This window comes from Scardinius erythrophthalmus (assembly GCF_964197995.2).
Source record: "Scardinius erythrophthalmus genome assembly, chromosome: 21".
Taxonomy (NCBI): domain Eukaryota; kingdom Metazoa; phylum Chordata; class Actinopteri; order Cypriniformes; family Leuciscidae; genus Scardinius; species Scardinius erythrophthalmus.
The window spans coordinates 5,036,843-5,052,308 of NC_138241.1; the positions used below are offsets into that span (position 1 = coordinate 5,036,843).

General features: G+C 38.9%; 2 protein-coding genes across 5 annotated transcripts in view; one reads left to right on the top strand and one right to left on the bottom strand.

Moving 5' to 3' along the window:
• The first annotated feature begins 693 nt into the window (after positions 1-693).
• On the top strand, positions 694-6,674 carry LOC308682067 (uncharacterized protein). The gene is made up of 3 exons (XM_081351534.1): positions 694-896; positions 3,513-3,611; positions 3,944-6,674. The coding sequence occupies exons 1-3, from the start codon at positions 851-853 to the stop codon at positions 4,027-4,029; spliced, it is 231 nt and encodes a 76-aa protein (XP_081207660.1). The 5' UTR covers positions 694-850; the 3' UTR covers positions 4,030-6,674.
• A 17-nt stretch (positions 6,675-6,691) lies between these two features.
• Positions 6,692-15,466, bottom strand: part of eml4 (EMAP like 4) — a 121,720-nt gene continuing 112,945 nt past the window's right edge. For all 4 annotated transcript variants that reach the window (XM_081351538.1, XM_081351536.1, XM_081351537.1 and 1 more), the window contains 2 exons: positions 14,633-14,763; positions 6,692-11,428 (listed from right to left, as the gene is read on the bottom strand). In XM_081351538.1, coding sequence (XP_081207664.1) covers positions 10,934-11,428; positions 14,633-14,763 — 626 coding nt within the window. In that variant the 3' untranslated portion in view covers positions 6,692-10,933. The remainder of the gene's footprint in view (positions 11,429-14,632; positions 14,764-15,466) is intronic.

Sequence of the window (15,466 nt, forward strand, 5' to 3'; positions counted from 1 at the left end):
TACGAACATTTTTAACAGTGTAGGCTAGGTGTCCTTAACTATGTACTTACTGTACTTCAAAATGAATTGTTTGGTACATTGTACTAATTGTGTTGATGTTGTATTGCAAAACACTTGTGCTGCTATTGAGCAGGATATGGGTAAGGTTAGGAGTTAGGACAGGATTCATGGTATGGGTACAGCTAAGGGTAGGTTAAGGATTAAGGGAAGGTCAACAGTGTAATTATAATGTAATTACAGACATGAATGCAGCTGCATTTACATTAAGGTACTTTTAAATACAAGTAGGCTACAATATAAAAACATATATGTACACAATCAGTGCATTGCATTGCAAAATTATTCATTTAAATATTAGTTACACTTTATTTTAGAGTACATGTCCTTACTGTGTACTTACCTAAGAAAGTATTGGTTAATATAAAGTAAATACATGGATTAAGGTTAGGTTTAGGTGTAGGTTCAAGGTTAGTATTACCCAGTTATTTTAATTGCTATAATAAGTAAATGTATATGTGGAACAGAACTGTAAAATAAAGTGCTACCTAAATATTAGTATATAGAAGTTAAAGACATTTAATATAGTTGCTGTTTCCTAATTGTGAAATCGTGAGGAAAAAAAAATCTGACCACATCCATTGAAAACACATTTCATCACTATTTGTTTCTAGAAGTAGCTTATCCCTGCAGTTTACACAGTATCCCGTTTACACTTTGCACACTGTGTATGGGTGTGTTTGAAACACGTCACGTTTGCGTATCCAAAAAAACGCTATAAAAGTGCAAAAGCTCAGATTCCAACAGACAGTTGGACAACAGTGACACTGCATCACCAAAACACAGATCCACAATGAAGGCCTGGTTCGTCCTGTTCCTGTTGCTGCCTCTCTGCATGGGTGAGTCAGGAACCGCTTGCATTTCTTGTTTGACCAGATCACACCAGATCATTTACTTTCTGCTGAAGGTATTGTACTTTGTTGTTGAACTAGCTGAAAATAGATTAAATTACGTGGATTTCTACAGCATCAGCTGTTTTTTCTCTTGCACACTCACTTTATATTACTGTGTTAAGTTTAATTGAAATATTTGGCAATTAACTACAATAGGTATACCCACACAATCCAAAGACGAACAGGTTTGGTGAATTGGAGACACTAAATTGGCATTGGGAGAGGGGAGAGAGAGAGAGAGAGAGAGAGAGAGAGAGAGAGAGAGAGAGAGAGAGAGAGAGAGAGAGAGAGAGAGAGAGAGAGAGAGAGAGAGAGAATTTATTATTAAGTATTTATCGTTTGTATTAATCATTAGTTTTACTCAGTGTTTAAGTGTACACAGCAACATGTAAAGTGTGACTATTAAGAGTTAAAATGTAACGGTTAAGGTGATAACTATATATATATATATATATATATATATAATTGTGTTAATGTCATCATTTAAAATAAATAATACTATACAAAAGTTTGGGGTGCGTAAGACTTTTTATGCTTTTCAGGAAACTTGGCCTAGAAACTTAGAGATCATCATAAATGATCATTTTAAAGTCTAAACGCTCAAAATACAATCCTGTACAAACTGTTTTGAAATTGGACTTTGTGCCAACATGGAGACAGCACTTTAAACCCTCTTAGCTACTCTGGTGTCATGTTTCGTATTACAAAATGTACTGCATTATTTTAGAATCAAAACTTTTTCTTATTTTGACTAAACATATCGTTGGAAAGGTATGAGACTCGAGGTTCCATATTTGGTGACTGTTTTGTGATAGAAGTGATAAATGTATTACAGTTTTTCTCAATTGCTAAAACACTAAAACCCATTGGCTGAACAAAGTTCTCAGTTGCCTGAACTCATTTAGCTAATTGTGCAGTCTGTTGTCAATCCCTTAAACCATTTCACATGGTAAAACACAATTTGCAGATCTCACTTAGACTTTTCAGCAAAACTCTAAACACATTCTCATTCTCAAAAACACATTCTGCACCCTAATGCACATGTCATCCATACTGGTAAACACAAGAGGCAACAATCAAATACAAATAGAGAACACACGTCATTGATTGAACACAACTGTTTGAACTGTTTCAAAAGATGTGACACAACCAATATAAGCCAGTTCAGGAAGCAAACAGGTTGTTGAAGGTGGGAAGGAGAAAGTCTGAGAATGGATAGAAGAAACAATGTGAGAGTACACGAGGTGGGCGACAAGGAGGAAGAGGAGGAGGAGGAGGAGGAGGAGAAGGGCAAGAAAGGAGGAGGGACAATATTGCTTGTGATGTCGCCAAAGTGCTCTGGCCTGGCCTGACCCAGCCCAAAGACAAGAAGAAGCACATTGATCACATCTTTACTCCTTTGATTTTTGTCCCTTTTAGTATTGTAATACAGTGCATTGTTGGCTGTATTCTGTACAATGAACAAATTGTATTGCCCTGAACATTGTGCCTTCCATTTGTTAACAGCACTGACTGCTCAATAGATTTTGAACAAAGAACAAGAATTACAGCATCACAGAGACAAAGGACAAGTTTGTGAGATGCAGGGTACAGTACTGTAAAAATAAGGAGGAGGAAGAACAAAAAAAAATTGCAAAGAGCAAAGCAAAGTAGCCATTTCTGATCAATTTTGAGCTACTATGATAGAACATGTTTCCGTTCATCAAAAGACAATGACGGAAAAATATGAAATTTGTTTTGAGATTAAAAATTGACTTCTCCCTGAGAACTATATGTTTCGAACAATGTGTTTTCTATTTTTACTGTGTATTGTTTACTGACTGCTTGATAGTGTATATCATTTTGATCACTTTGTTTATGATTTGAGAGCAGTGTTTGATTTTGAACATGGGTAAAACTTGTCTTGAGGCGAAAGCTTCATTTTGCGAGAGGAGTCAGAGGTTTTGTAAATAGTGCTTGAAGATGAGGTTTGAGGTTGTGTTTAATGTTTTCAGAAAAAGGAGAAAGGTTTCAGAAATTGTGTTATTTGTGGCAATGGAATGGAATTTCAATGGAATTTCACCTGGTGGCCATTTGTGGTACAACGCCAAAACAGATTCTCATAGGAACCTCCATTTTTGTGATATCAACTTCAAATTTGGAACTCAACCTAGTTAGACATACAGGTTTGATAAAAAAAAAAAAAAAAATGACGATGATGATGATTAGTTCATAGTAGTAATGATTAGTACATTAGCCTTAAAGTAAACTTAAACTTCTATAACTTTTTTTTACACTTTCGTTTCCCCCCCAAACATTTCGATTTTAGCAATAATCTGCTGAGTGCTTCTTTAAATTGAGACCAACCTTAGGTTTGTATTCCAAAGCATTCATAAATTACAACCATTTAAGGTCAGCTAGTACATTTTCACATCTATGTTCAAAAAGCAGGATGACAGTTAACAGGTACAGTGTTTCTTAGGTATTTGAATGCAGTAACATTGTAAATGTCTGAAACCGTCCTGACATAACTGTACTGTTCTGACAACAAACTAAAGGTCCGCTTGTTTGTTTGTGGTGCAGCGGATTATTCCATCGAGTGCTATGGGGAGGATTTCCTGATGGTGAGGAACATGGTCCTGTACTGCAAAAGTAAAGTTCCTCAGGCCTGCTACACCAGAGGTAAACGAGTGCGCAAACTGCACGATTCCACATTACACAATCAGTGCAATCAGATCAAATCCAGATTTCAAAGATCACTGGAACGATTTCATCACAATGTGACTTCTGTTGGAAACATCAAAGTTGTAAGAAGGGCACAGCTAACAACCTGGTGTGAATTCCATTTTAAAGTCATCTAAACTTTGAACAGTTGAAAAAATAAAAATGCATCTGATTAGCACATCACAATTGCCCTTGGTCTCATACTGTAGATGTTTCAAACCCATCATCTAGAAAAAGGAAGATAATACCATGATAAACATTTGATATGTGTCAAATCTTCTCTTTCACAGCGACTGGAGAGAAGGGCTGCGTCAGCACGGACTTCTGTCAAAGGAAAGGCTGGGAATGCTGTTATGAAAGCCGGTGCAATGCTTGATCCTCACACTATTTTGTAACACCAAAAAAAAAAAAATTGTGACAATCAGACTGTGATTTCGTGTTCTTTAATGTAGATAGAAATCGTCTTGTTAACATGCATGCTTATAATACAGTGTGAAGAAATGATATTAGTCAACAAATAAATCAAGGTTTATTAGTACAGCAGAGAACAGGCAGTTTTTCTGAGTCAGGAAGAAATGCACACAACATAACCTCTCTCTCTAACAGACTGAAGCAATCACTAAAGAACATAAACATCATTCAAGGTCTGCAATGTTGCTTGTTTACTGGTCCAAACTTCAAAGTTTACAGGGTCAAGCTCTTTTTTTATGTGTGTGTTTTCTTAATTTTTTCGCTGGCTCACACAACTGAGGAGTCAAGGTTTTGCTGGAATGACTCGGACTCTGTTCGCCCCTTTTGGTAGATGTTACTACACCATCTGGCAGCAAATACCATCTTTTTGCATTGACAGCCATTCAAAATTAGCTGTGTATTCTAACAAAATGTAGCATAGATTTTAGTAAGAGCTACTCAACTGAAAATCTCAAAGGGCACAAAGTACAATTCCATTAGCCTCAAGGGCATTTTTCATATTCTTGTCATGAACATTTGAATTAATAATCACAGTGTGTGATTATAATGTGTTATAATTATTGCATACATAATATTTTTTCTAGCAATGTAACCCAAAATGTTTTTATGTTACACAACCAAACAGTAATGCCTATTAAACAGTGAAGTTTACCAGTGGTTGTGTCCCGAATCGCAGTCAAGTCACATTTATTCATATATCTCTTTTACAATACATATTGTTTGAAAGCAGCTTTACAGTGATGACAGGAAAAATGACACCTTTCGGCTGTTGTTCAGCTGACGTTAGTGTTGATTCAGTTCCGTTGTAAAGATCATCAATTATTAAATTAGTTCATTTCATCTATAAAGCAGTTTTGCAAAACATTATGTCATTGTCCAGCTCAGATCAGTTCTCATACAACAGCGTCAGTACAGTCAGATCAATAATCCTGTTAAATATTAAGTGTCCCCACTAAGCAAGCCAGAGTTGACAGTGGCAAGGAACCCAAACTCCATCAGGTGACAGAATGGAGAAAAAAATACTTGGGAGAAACCAGACTCAGTCGCTCAGTTCTCCTCTGTCCAACGAATGAACAGTGTATTATGATTCAGACAGCATTACGGGTCAGAAGTCAGACTGGAATCGGTAGCATTTAAAAGTTCCTTTTGCTTGAAGAGGTATGGAGCCGGAGCTGGCCAAAGGGTCTGTGCGGAAAACCTGTTTGGTTCTTGTGGTCTTAGTGAGGATCTGTGCCGATGACTGTCGTGTCGACAAAGCCTTCACAGGGGGATTGTGTAGTAAACACAGGTCTCTGCTGACATTCACAAGGGGATTGTGTAGTAGACACGGTCTCTGCTGACATTCACAAGGGGATTGTGTAGTAGACACGGTCTCTGCAGGGCTGCGTTTTGGGCGTGTCCAGGTGCAGGTCCACCATCTGATCTGGATACAGACCAGATCCAGCTGACTGCGGTAACCTGAAGCTCCCCTAAAAAGGGCCTAGTGACGCCTATGTGACGAGCTGCTCATAACATTTACCACAAAGCACAACGCATGATGATATAAATGACAGTCAGGATTAAAGTTGATTCAGCCACTTACTCTTAATTTTTTGCTGACACACAAGCTGTGCCCGTACCCGCATGCGCAGGTGTGTCAGCGAAAAATACATTTTGACAGCTAGTGAAGTGATATCAAAGAACCATAGCAAAGAACACAGCCTGAACCTACCAGAGAAATGTACAGCCCAATTGGTTTGAAAATCGTATTTCATTCGATTATTTCCTGAATTGTTGGTATGTGATGGTAATACTGCATTTAAATACATACAATTTTGGATAGGCTAACATTATATTTTATTAATTTTTTTCAGTAACCCCCCAAACTATTATTTTCATCCCTTTTGGGAGGGTCCAAGTCTCATCTAGGGGGGTCGGACCCCCCCAGTACCGACCATTTTAGTCTAAATTTAAACTGACAGAGTGCGTCTGCTTCTCAAACAATGATAGGAAGACTGTTCCAGAGTTTTGGTGCTAAATAGGAAAAGGATCTGTGCACCAGCAGTCGATTTTGATATTCTAGTATTAACTGGCCAGAGTTCTGAGATCGCAATAGACGTGAAGGACTATAATGCGTTCATGATCAGATCATGTCGCACATGACTAATTTATTACATAACCAAAGTGTTGAATTATAGAGAAAGTTAAAGAGATAAAGTGAGTAATATTCAGCTGGTCATGACTGAACATTTGTCAAAAGTATTTTTTTTTATTTAGGTGTAAAATATTAATGAAAGATCTTTAACCCTCTGGGGTCTAAGGTGTTTTGGGGCCCTTGAGATGTTCTGACATGCCCTGACATTCGTGCTTTTTTCAGTTATTTATAAACATGTTAATGGCAAAGGTGTAAATTCACTATATATAGCACAAACAGGGCTACCATAATATGTGAGCAACATGTATGTAGATGTTTGTATTTTTAAGAGAATAATGTTTATGCGTGGTTATTGAAAAAAATAAAAAAATGAAAGTTGCTGAAATAAATGGATAAATGACTGAAGGCATCTCCAGAAGAAAAACACAACAACTGTTTTTAAAATGTTTCTTTATTTTCTAAATTCTTCAGTATTTTCTGCCCATTGGCAGGAATGCATAAGAGACAGATTGGCTCAAACTTTGTCACAAGAAAAAAAAAAAAGTTGCCTTTCCATATTTTGTTAACATCATTGAATCATTTGCATAATCAGGATCATCATTGTGGTTTTCATAACGGTCATTCTTCTCATCAAAAAAAGTTTAGCTTTTTCTCCGCACCATTATTCGATGAGTACATAATCAAACACCCTGCAAACAGTAAAGCATTTGGAAGTCCAGAGCTGTACTCAAGCCCAACATTTCCTCCAAGCGTAAATACAATCACCAGCTGGGAATCTAGACCCGGACGTTTGCATTTCCTCTCTCTCCCCGTGCATGTTTTGGAAATTAGCTCTTGGATATTAGCAGATATAAAAACAAAAACAACAGTCTCCTCAACGGTGAAGGCCAATACATTGATATCAATGGTTTCTGCGTAGCTTCCCTTGTGTTTTTGAATACTCTCTAAAAATACCTCAAACCTTCACCATTACTACTTCCAACACACCATTCACTTTTCAACATCAAACAACAAGGCAGATCATCAGCAACATTCAAACAACATTTGTGAATGCAACGCTCCGTTCGGCTAACCGCTTTCAGATAAACGAGTATGTTCTTGGAAGTGACAGGTCTACAGAAAAGCCCTGGAGTCTCCAACGCATCTGAACTCACACCACAAGGCCAACAATCCCTCGCTTTTCTTGTGGATGAAAACAAGCTCCTAAATCACTAAATGACATGAAGCATTTCAGAGCACCGTCCTCCCCACAAAATAGTTATATACATACAGGTACACCAATATATACACAATAAAGCCAGCCCTGAATGCAACAACAAAGATGACAACGGAGATCTGTGAAAGAGCGACATAGAGCCTGCAACCTGTGTAAAGATTCTGAGAGTTGCCCTTCTGATATCAATGCTGTGCTGAAGATTTAAGAGGCCAGACGTTCAGGCAAGTGGCCCCAAAAGTATTTTGATACTTAAGTCACACTAAAAGAGGTCTGAATGCCATTACATTAGATACAATAATATGAATGATAATGATCAAACGCTTTTCTGAGCCATTTGTCAATGACTTTTAATCAGCTGGTGGTTTTAGTGCATGTATTAAGTCGACTCGGCACTTTCATTTCAAGTTCACACTGGTGTCCTATCAGAGGAACCACAGAATCACATGAACTATCAAAATGATCCACTAACGTTTGACATCCAAAATGTGTCACAGTACTTTTGTCTTCATTTTGAACTCATTCAAATGTCTTTTTTGCGAAATGTCTTGCTTGAAAAGTGTGCATGTACCATGTTTCTATAAAGTAAATGACACTTGTATTTACTTGACACTTCCCTAACTAGGCCTAATGCTTTGAAATCCATACATGTTAAGTGTGGCTTAAGTGTCCCACTGTACAGGACAAGACAAAAAACTTTAAAAACAACATGGAAGTCCATGGAAAATCTAACTAAGGCAATCTCAGTGAAAACCTTCCCACTTGCTTAAAAAAAACAAGAGTAGTCCATAAAGCGTACATAAAAAAGGTATAAAAAGTTAACTGCAGACCAGCTGAGGGGCATTCAACTAAACACCATCTACAGCGCAAAAGTTGCAAAACACACAAACACCACACTCCTCTACCCATCTAAAGCCACCTAATCGACTATTACATCCATTTCATGCACTTAAAAATCACCTGGATCAGACACATACTGTATGAATGTGAGGCAGTTGAGTCTTGACATCCCTCAATACGGAGTATCTGAATGCTGATGTGTATTATATTATACACATCACAGAAGATTGTCATTCTTTCACAATAAAGGGAAGGAAACCCAAATGACTGTAAAAGTGTATTTGTACCAGGTTTCTCAATCCCATACGCCAATACAGCAACACATCCTGAAATCTGAGAGTGTAAACCATGCCTTTGTACACAGAGATTGCACATACAAAGCATTTCAAAACCCTGCAACGCTTCCCTCGTAAAACTGGTTTGAAAGCTGTGTCATGTCATAGTATTGATGATTTAGGTTCTCGTTCATAAAGCAGCACCGGAGGAATCTTAGCAGCTGCACTCGTGTTTCTCTGATTTGGATTATTTTTCATCTCATGATACTGAAGCATGTAAAATTCATAGCTCGTTTATTGATTATTTAGTTGAGCTTCTTTCTCCATCCATATTTCCATGCATTGTTGAGGGAAACACAAAAAGGCTTGGGAGCATCCTCTTATAAAAAAGTACTGTGGCAGTATCATGGAACAGTGTTGGTATCATATGGTAACACCATGGTATTTTTTGAGTAACCCCCAGGGACATGGTAAAAATAATAATAATTTGATTTCTCTCGCAAAAGTATTGTTTTCCCCAGATCATTTTTGTGTGCACTCGCCAATACTTGTGTGAAATCACATGAGGTGGGAGGACCAACTTTATTTTAGTGCTTTTGCGTCCAAACGCAAAGTTTCTCTGGTGAACGCAATATTTTTACCATTGAATGCAAATGTTTTGCAAGAGAACTCAAGTTTCTTTTCTTTATTTATATATGTATATATATATAAATATAAAGACACCATACTCAAAAAATACCATGATATTCCGTCCTGTCAGTGTAAAAAAAAATGGCCCAATTTACCTGAATTAGCCCTATGGTACAAATAATACCATAATAATACCACCACCAACAACAAAAACGGTATTATCATGGTACTTTCTGGTGCTATTACAAAAAGGAGTGGAGGGAAACATTCGTTTTTCCTTTGACTTTCTCTTTTAGACTCTCTCCAAAAAGAGTGATCCTGAGAAAATGTGAGGGAGAGAGGGAATGAAATAAGCGGCGACTCGCGTGCACATACACACTCACGCACGCACATTTAAGACTCGTTTAATCTTTCGTTTCTCTCATATGATAAAAAACAAGAACATCTCAGTCCAATGAACAACATGACAAGAAAAACAGTCCCAAAATGAAACCTAAAAACAATTGAGTCTCAGTGAGAAGAGAGTCATTTGGATGAAGGATTAAAACGGATGGTGTGAATCCACAGAGGAGATCTGAGGCAGATGTGACGGTGGTACGGCATCTTTAGACTGAAACTGGGGGGATTTATAAAACAGGCAGGTTATCGCCATGCTGACCCCATCTTGAGGCTGGTCAGGCTTGTGTGTGAGATGTGTTATCTTTGAATGAAGTGCACTGCTGTTTATGGCTATTCTTCTGTAAAGAGGCGATGACAATCATGCCGAGTTGAAATTCAATGTGTCCGTGGACTATGGCCTGAATCGCTCAGGTCCTTGAGTCCGACCAATGAGCCGGGGCCCCTGCCCCCTGCGTCACCAGATATACATGTCCAGTAGTTTTTGGCTCAGGGAAAGATGCTATGCAAGCATGCAAATCAGCTTCACATGCAGTCCTCCACCAATGTTCACAGAGAGCGAGAGAATACAAATGAGCATCATGTGACCTCGTTAAAATGGTTAGGTCATTCACCCACCCTCATTTCGTTCCAAACCTGTATGACTTGCCTTCTGCAGAACGCAAAAGAAGAAGATATTTTGAAGAATGAAAGTCAAAGGGGTCCATTGTTGATTTGGACTCAACTGACTTTCACGGTATTTTCGAAACATCTTTAAAACGACCTCTTTTGTGTTCCACAAGAGACAGAAAGTCACACAGGTTTGGAACAATATGAGGATGAGTAAATAAAAAAAAATTGTTATTTTTTAGGGAACCATCCCTTTAAGTGAGGAAAATCAATAAGAGTATTGCTGTATATGCCAATAAATGAAAGCATGTGTCCATTTGTGTGTTGTATTTTTGTGTTAGTCTGTGTATATGAACCCTGCACTTTGTTTGGATCTAAAACTGGTAAATCGCTTTCCCTCTTTTTTTCCCATATATCACAGTTACTGATGTATGCATATGTGTATTAGTGTTCGTGTGTTAGTGTGTGTGTGTCAGTGTAAACCTGTAGGTGTGCTAAATCTTTTCAAAGGTTTTTAACTAAACATTCCTAATCCCTCACCATCCAAGTCGGACCAATGCCTCCACGACCACATCCACTGAACAAACCGTCAAAGTAACAACAAACTAAGACACGAAATGAAAAGAAAATCTCGAAAGGATAAAAACTGAGAAGACTCTGCTTTTGTAATCCGACAGGAATTTGAGCAGGCGAGAGAAGGGGTCGGGCCGCTTTATAAGGGGGGGTTAAAGGGCATGCCCTCGTCACTGGGCGTGGCCGTATCGTCGCTAGGCTCGAGGCTGTCCTTAGGGCTCAGGGTGCTGTCAGAGAGGGGCGTGGCCTCATCTGAAGGGGGCGGGGTTTCAGCCGAGCCATCCTGCTGTCCATTAGGAGTGGCCGTGTGCAGGGGTTCGGGGGGCGTAGGAGGGGGAGTGTTGGTGTCAGGCTGGGTGCTGATGGGTAGCGAGGCTGGCACCGGTACGGGCTCAGTAGGAGTGTGGGGGACGCTGGGTACCGACGCCACAGGGCGAGGGGTGGAGTTGTGCAGCAGGGAATCGCCCAGGCCCAAGCTGGAGTCGCTGTGCACCAGGGAAGAGGTCTTTTCCACCAGACGCCACTGCATGATGCTCGTGTCCTTGCCGCCCGTTGAAATCAGGTGATTGTCGTTGTGCATGAAGCTCACGTTTGTCACGTGACTGCTGTGGGCGCTGTACTTGTGGCTTGGGGCCTGCAATTAAATAACAAAACCGATCAAATTTCAGATAAATCAATGACATAATCGCCCTGGCCTTAGGAAGTTCAACCAACTACGTTCAGACTGCAGGAAGAAGAAGATTCAAATCCGATTTGTTTTCTCATATGCGAATCAGATATTTTTTCCAAAATAGTGTAAACAGCACATGGAATCTGATCTTTTTTATTCTGATTTGGGCCACTTCCATATGTGGTCCTAGGACAGATACAGGTATGATGTTTTGCAATGCGACCTCAGTCCTATCGGAGTTCATGCGACTTTCACATCACTACATTTGTCACAGTTCTGTGCCATGTGTGCCACACAAGTCCTGAAAAGTAAAGCCAAAGCATCTCCATCGCCCCCAGGTGGCTGTTTGCAGTATAGGTCATAAACCCCGCCCTCTCCATGTAACGTAATGTGACGTGAAACAAACTAAACAATCAAATTACACATCAAATAATTTTTTCCAAAGATGTTTTCTGTAATTTTTGATGTCAGTTCAACTGTTCGTTCTTTAAATAAGTTTGGTTTTAGTTAGTTATTTGATGCTAAAAACGGGGTTGTGATGTCATGATTGACAGCTGTGATTGACAGCTTCTCTGAGTGAAGAAGTCAGTCACTCGCCAACTGACTTTTTTCTGGATCTTCGGGAGGAGGAGATTGGAGCTTTAGGCTAACTTTAAAGGGGTGGTTCGGGATTTTTGACATCGGACCTCATTTTTAAGTCAGCCTGGTTGTTATTCATCAGTGGAGACATTTTTTAAAAAAAATTATCCAGTCCTTATATTTGGATAGTTAGCCGATGCTAGGCTAGCGCGAGTCAAGGGTAGATGTTAGCCAGCCATTAAAAACCGTTTTACCCACTCCACAGTGCACCAAACGCAAATCAATTATAACACTAGACTATCGATGCAAATGTCCGTTGAGAGAATAATGTTAGAAATCAAACTTACCTTTCATCTCAATGATCCCAAAGGAACTAGTTTCTCAGCAGCTGCGGAATTTTACCTTGCTCCAGTTAGTAATGCGGCAAAAAGTAAACACAGAAAAGAAGCGCACTACAGTGTGTGCAGTACATGTGTGTACCGGCTCACTCGGTTGCCTAGGTAATCAATATCACTCCGCTGCTGCTGTAGACAAGGCTTATGATTACAGGGAACAAATTATAACTAATGCAATGTGATGAAAGGTAAGTTTGATTTCTAACATTATTCTCTCAACGGACATTTGCATCGATAGTCTAGTGTTATAATTGATTTGCGTTTGGTGCACTGTGGAGTGGGTAAAACGGTTTTTAATGGCTGGCTAACATCTACCCTTGACTCGCGCTAGCCTAGCATCGGCTAACTATCCAAATATAAGGACTGGATTTTTTTTTTTTTAAAATGTCTCCACTGATGAATAACAACCAGGCTGACTTAAAAATGAGGTCCGATGTCAAAAATCCCAAACCACCCCTTTAATTTCTACATTTCCATTACTGTTTATTTCACACTGACATATCAAAATATATGTAGGGTAAAGCGCAAATGTGTTTATAAACTAAGCTAACAGGCTAATCGCTTATCTGTATGCTATGCTAGTATATAAGCTAACTAACACAGACATAAATGGACATTATAACGTAATTGAAACAGCATTTATCATAACATGATTTTATAGAAATTGTAATCAGGCGCTAAAGAGAGTACCTATTAAAAGCAATCTGAACCAATGGGATCGCTTGGGGTCCTAAAGGAGACCCGTTTTCAGGGGGGACCCAATTTGTCACTACACCGGCTTCACTTACTACAATGGAAGAGAGTGAAGGTGCCTCACCCATCTTTAATTACAGTCTATGTTCTGTGCTAACGGGAGTCACTCCAAAGATCTTACGAGGCTCTAGTTCTTTGGTCACTCAGTTAATATGGCAGATAGTTGTGTAGTTAGTCAGTGGAGGGACGGTGAGCTGTTATGCTCATAAGTATTGCGGTGGCTGCTCTATACATGCAAAACAAGGGAAAACTATATGAGAAAAACCTCATTCTCTTTCTCCTTATCTTCATCCTCCTTATTGCCTGCGCATAAATTCACTGGCTTCCACGGCACATCACCTTATAAATGCATAAGACCTCCACGTTTACTTCTGTATAACAGCAGTTTGAACAGCCACAAAATATAATAAAACAAATCGGATCTGAGCAATAAATCGGAATTGAGCGCTAAGACTTACAGCTCCTGACTCTCTGTGGTCATTTCAAAATCCCAGGATGTCCTTTGGAAAAAGAGTAGGGGTTTAACCCCGGCATCCTGGACAAATTCACCACCTCCCCAAATATTATTAGTCTCAATGAAATTGAAGTAGTAAAGCTACTTTCTTCTGAATTGTGATAATAGCGAGCGATTATTGAATAAGAAAAAATGTAGGGCGAGACTTGCTTCTATCCATCGGTTGTTGATTGGATGGATGCAGATCTGAATGTGAGCTTGCAGTCGGAGTTTAAGCGCACTAAATGATTGGATAAATCTGGCACACGTCACCAGAGAGAAGTCTGTCATTTCACTGGAAGATCCAGCTATGACATTTTGATTAAAAATTAATCAAAGGAACAAAGGAATTGTTCAATATAATATTAATGACATACATTTAGAAAATAGATTTTCATGCCAACTTTAAGATACATCGGCAAAGTCTTAAAGAACTTAAAACCGTATCAACTTAAAAAGGTTGCTGAATCAATTTGACGTTAAGTTTATTGATACACACTGAAACAAAAACCAATGAATCATGCATCAAACTGATTTACTGATCACACCCCTAGGTGTGGCTTGGATTCAGATATTTAAAAATAATAATACACAATGTTCTAAAATGTAAAGGTAGAGATACTCTCAAAAATCATGGGTCGGCAACCCATGGCACGCATGCGAACATTTGCACACGGAGGGATAAACACTGGCACATGACAATAGTATGTATTTAATTGAAATACAATCCCTGGAGCTTGCATACAGATGTACATTTTGCAGAAATCATTCCTCACAGCCAGTTTTATAAAGTTAGGAGTTATAAATGCTACAAAACTGTGAGATTATATCATGCCCTAGCGCATAGATCTGACAAACCATGTGTGTGCTTCTGTGATTATCTCTCCGCATGCCATAGGGATAAACTGCTTTGAACTATGGTAGTGAAGATGGTGTGATGTGACAGACCTTTGGTCTTGAGCAGGGATACTGGAAAAGATGCACTTTACAGAAGTCATCAGCCAGAGCGATCACCTTCCTGTTGTGAGATCGCACCAGGGCATTGATATCTGTCCCGTCTGAGCCCTCCGGCCAAACACCTGCACACACACACACACACACACACATCAGTGCACAACATCACAACACTCTGAGTCACAACACTACAAGAAAGATTCTATCAATTTAATAACTACATTCATCACGAGCCTGTCAGTATTAAAACAATGTAGCTTTTCAAACAAGTGACACTTCTAAGAAACGCGGAGGAACAAAACATTACATCATGCTTATTATTGCCTCATTTGTTTTTCCACCAAGCGAGACATAAACGGATGTATCAAGCACACTCTGTGTTCCCATCATGTCAACAGATAATTCAAATTACAATGTTATGATAGATTGATTATAAAGTATATGTGAGACTATAGACTATATAGATCTGGCTATATGTTTAAATGAAACCCTTTTCTTTTCATGACACATTAACACTACAGTACAGAAGCTCTTTCGGCATTATCCAGAACATTGTAAGCATTAATTTAATGTGTCATTGAAGAGAAGAGAGGCCCTCGGGAGCGCGTGTAAATGTCATATGCTTTTGATTTTCCCACCAAAACCTCGTGAGTACTTCACATGAAAATCAGTCTGAAGGCTTTGATAGACAACTCAAGTTTCATTACAAGCTGTTCACACATTGGCATTAAAAAAAAAAAAGTGATTATTACATGAACATTCTTATATATAGCCCCTTTAAACAATTGCATTGATATGGTTCATCACTGCTTTTAATTTAATACTATA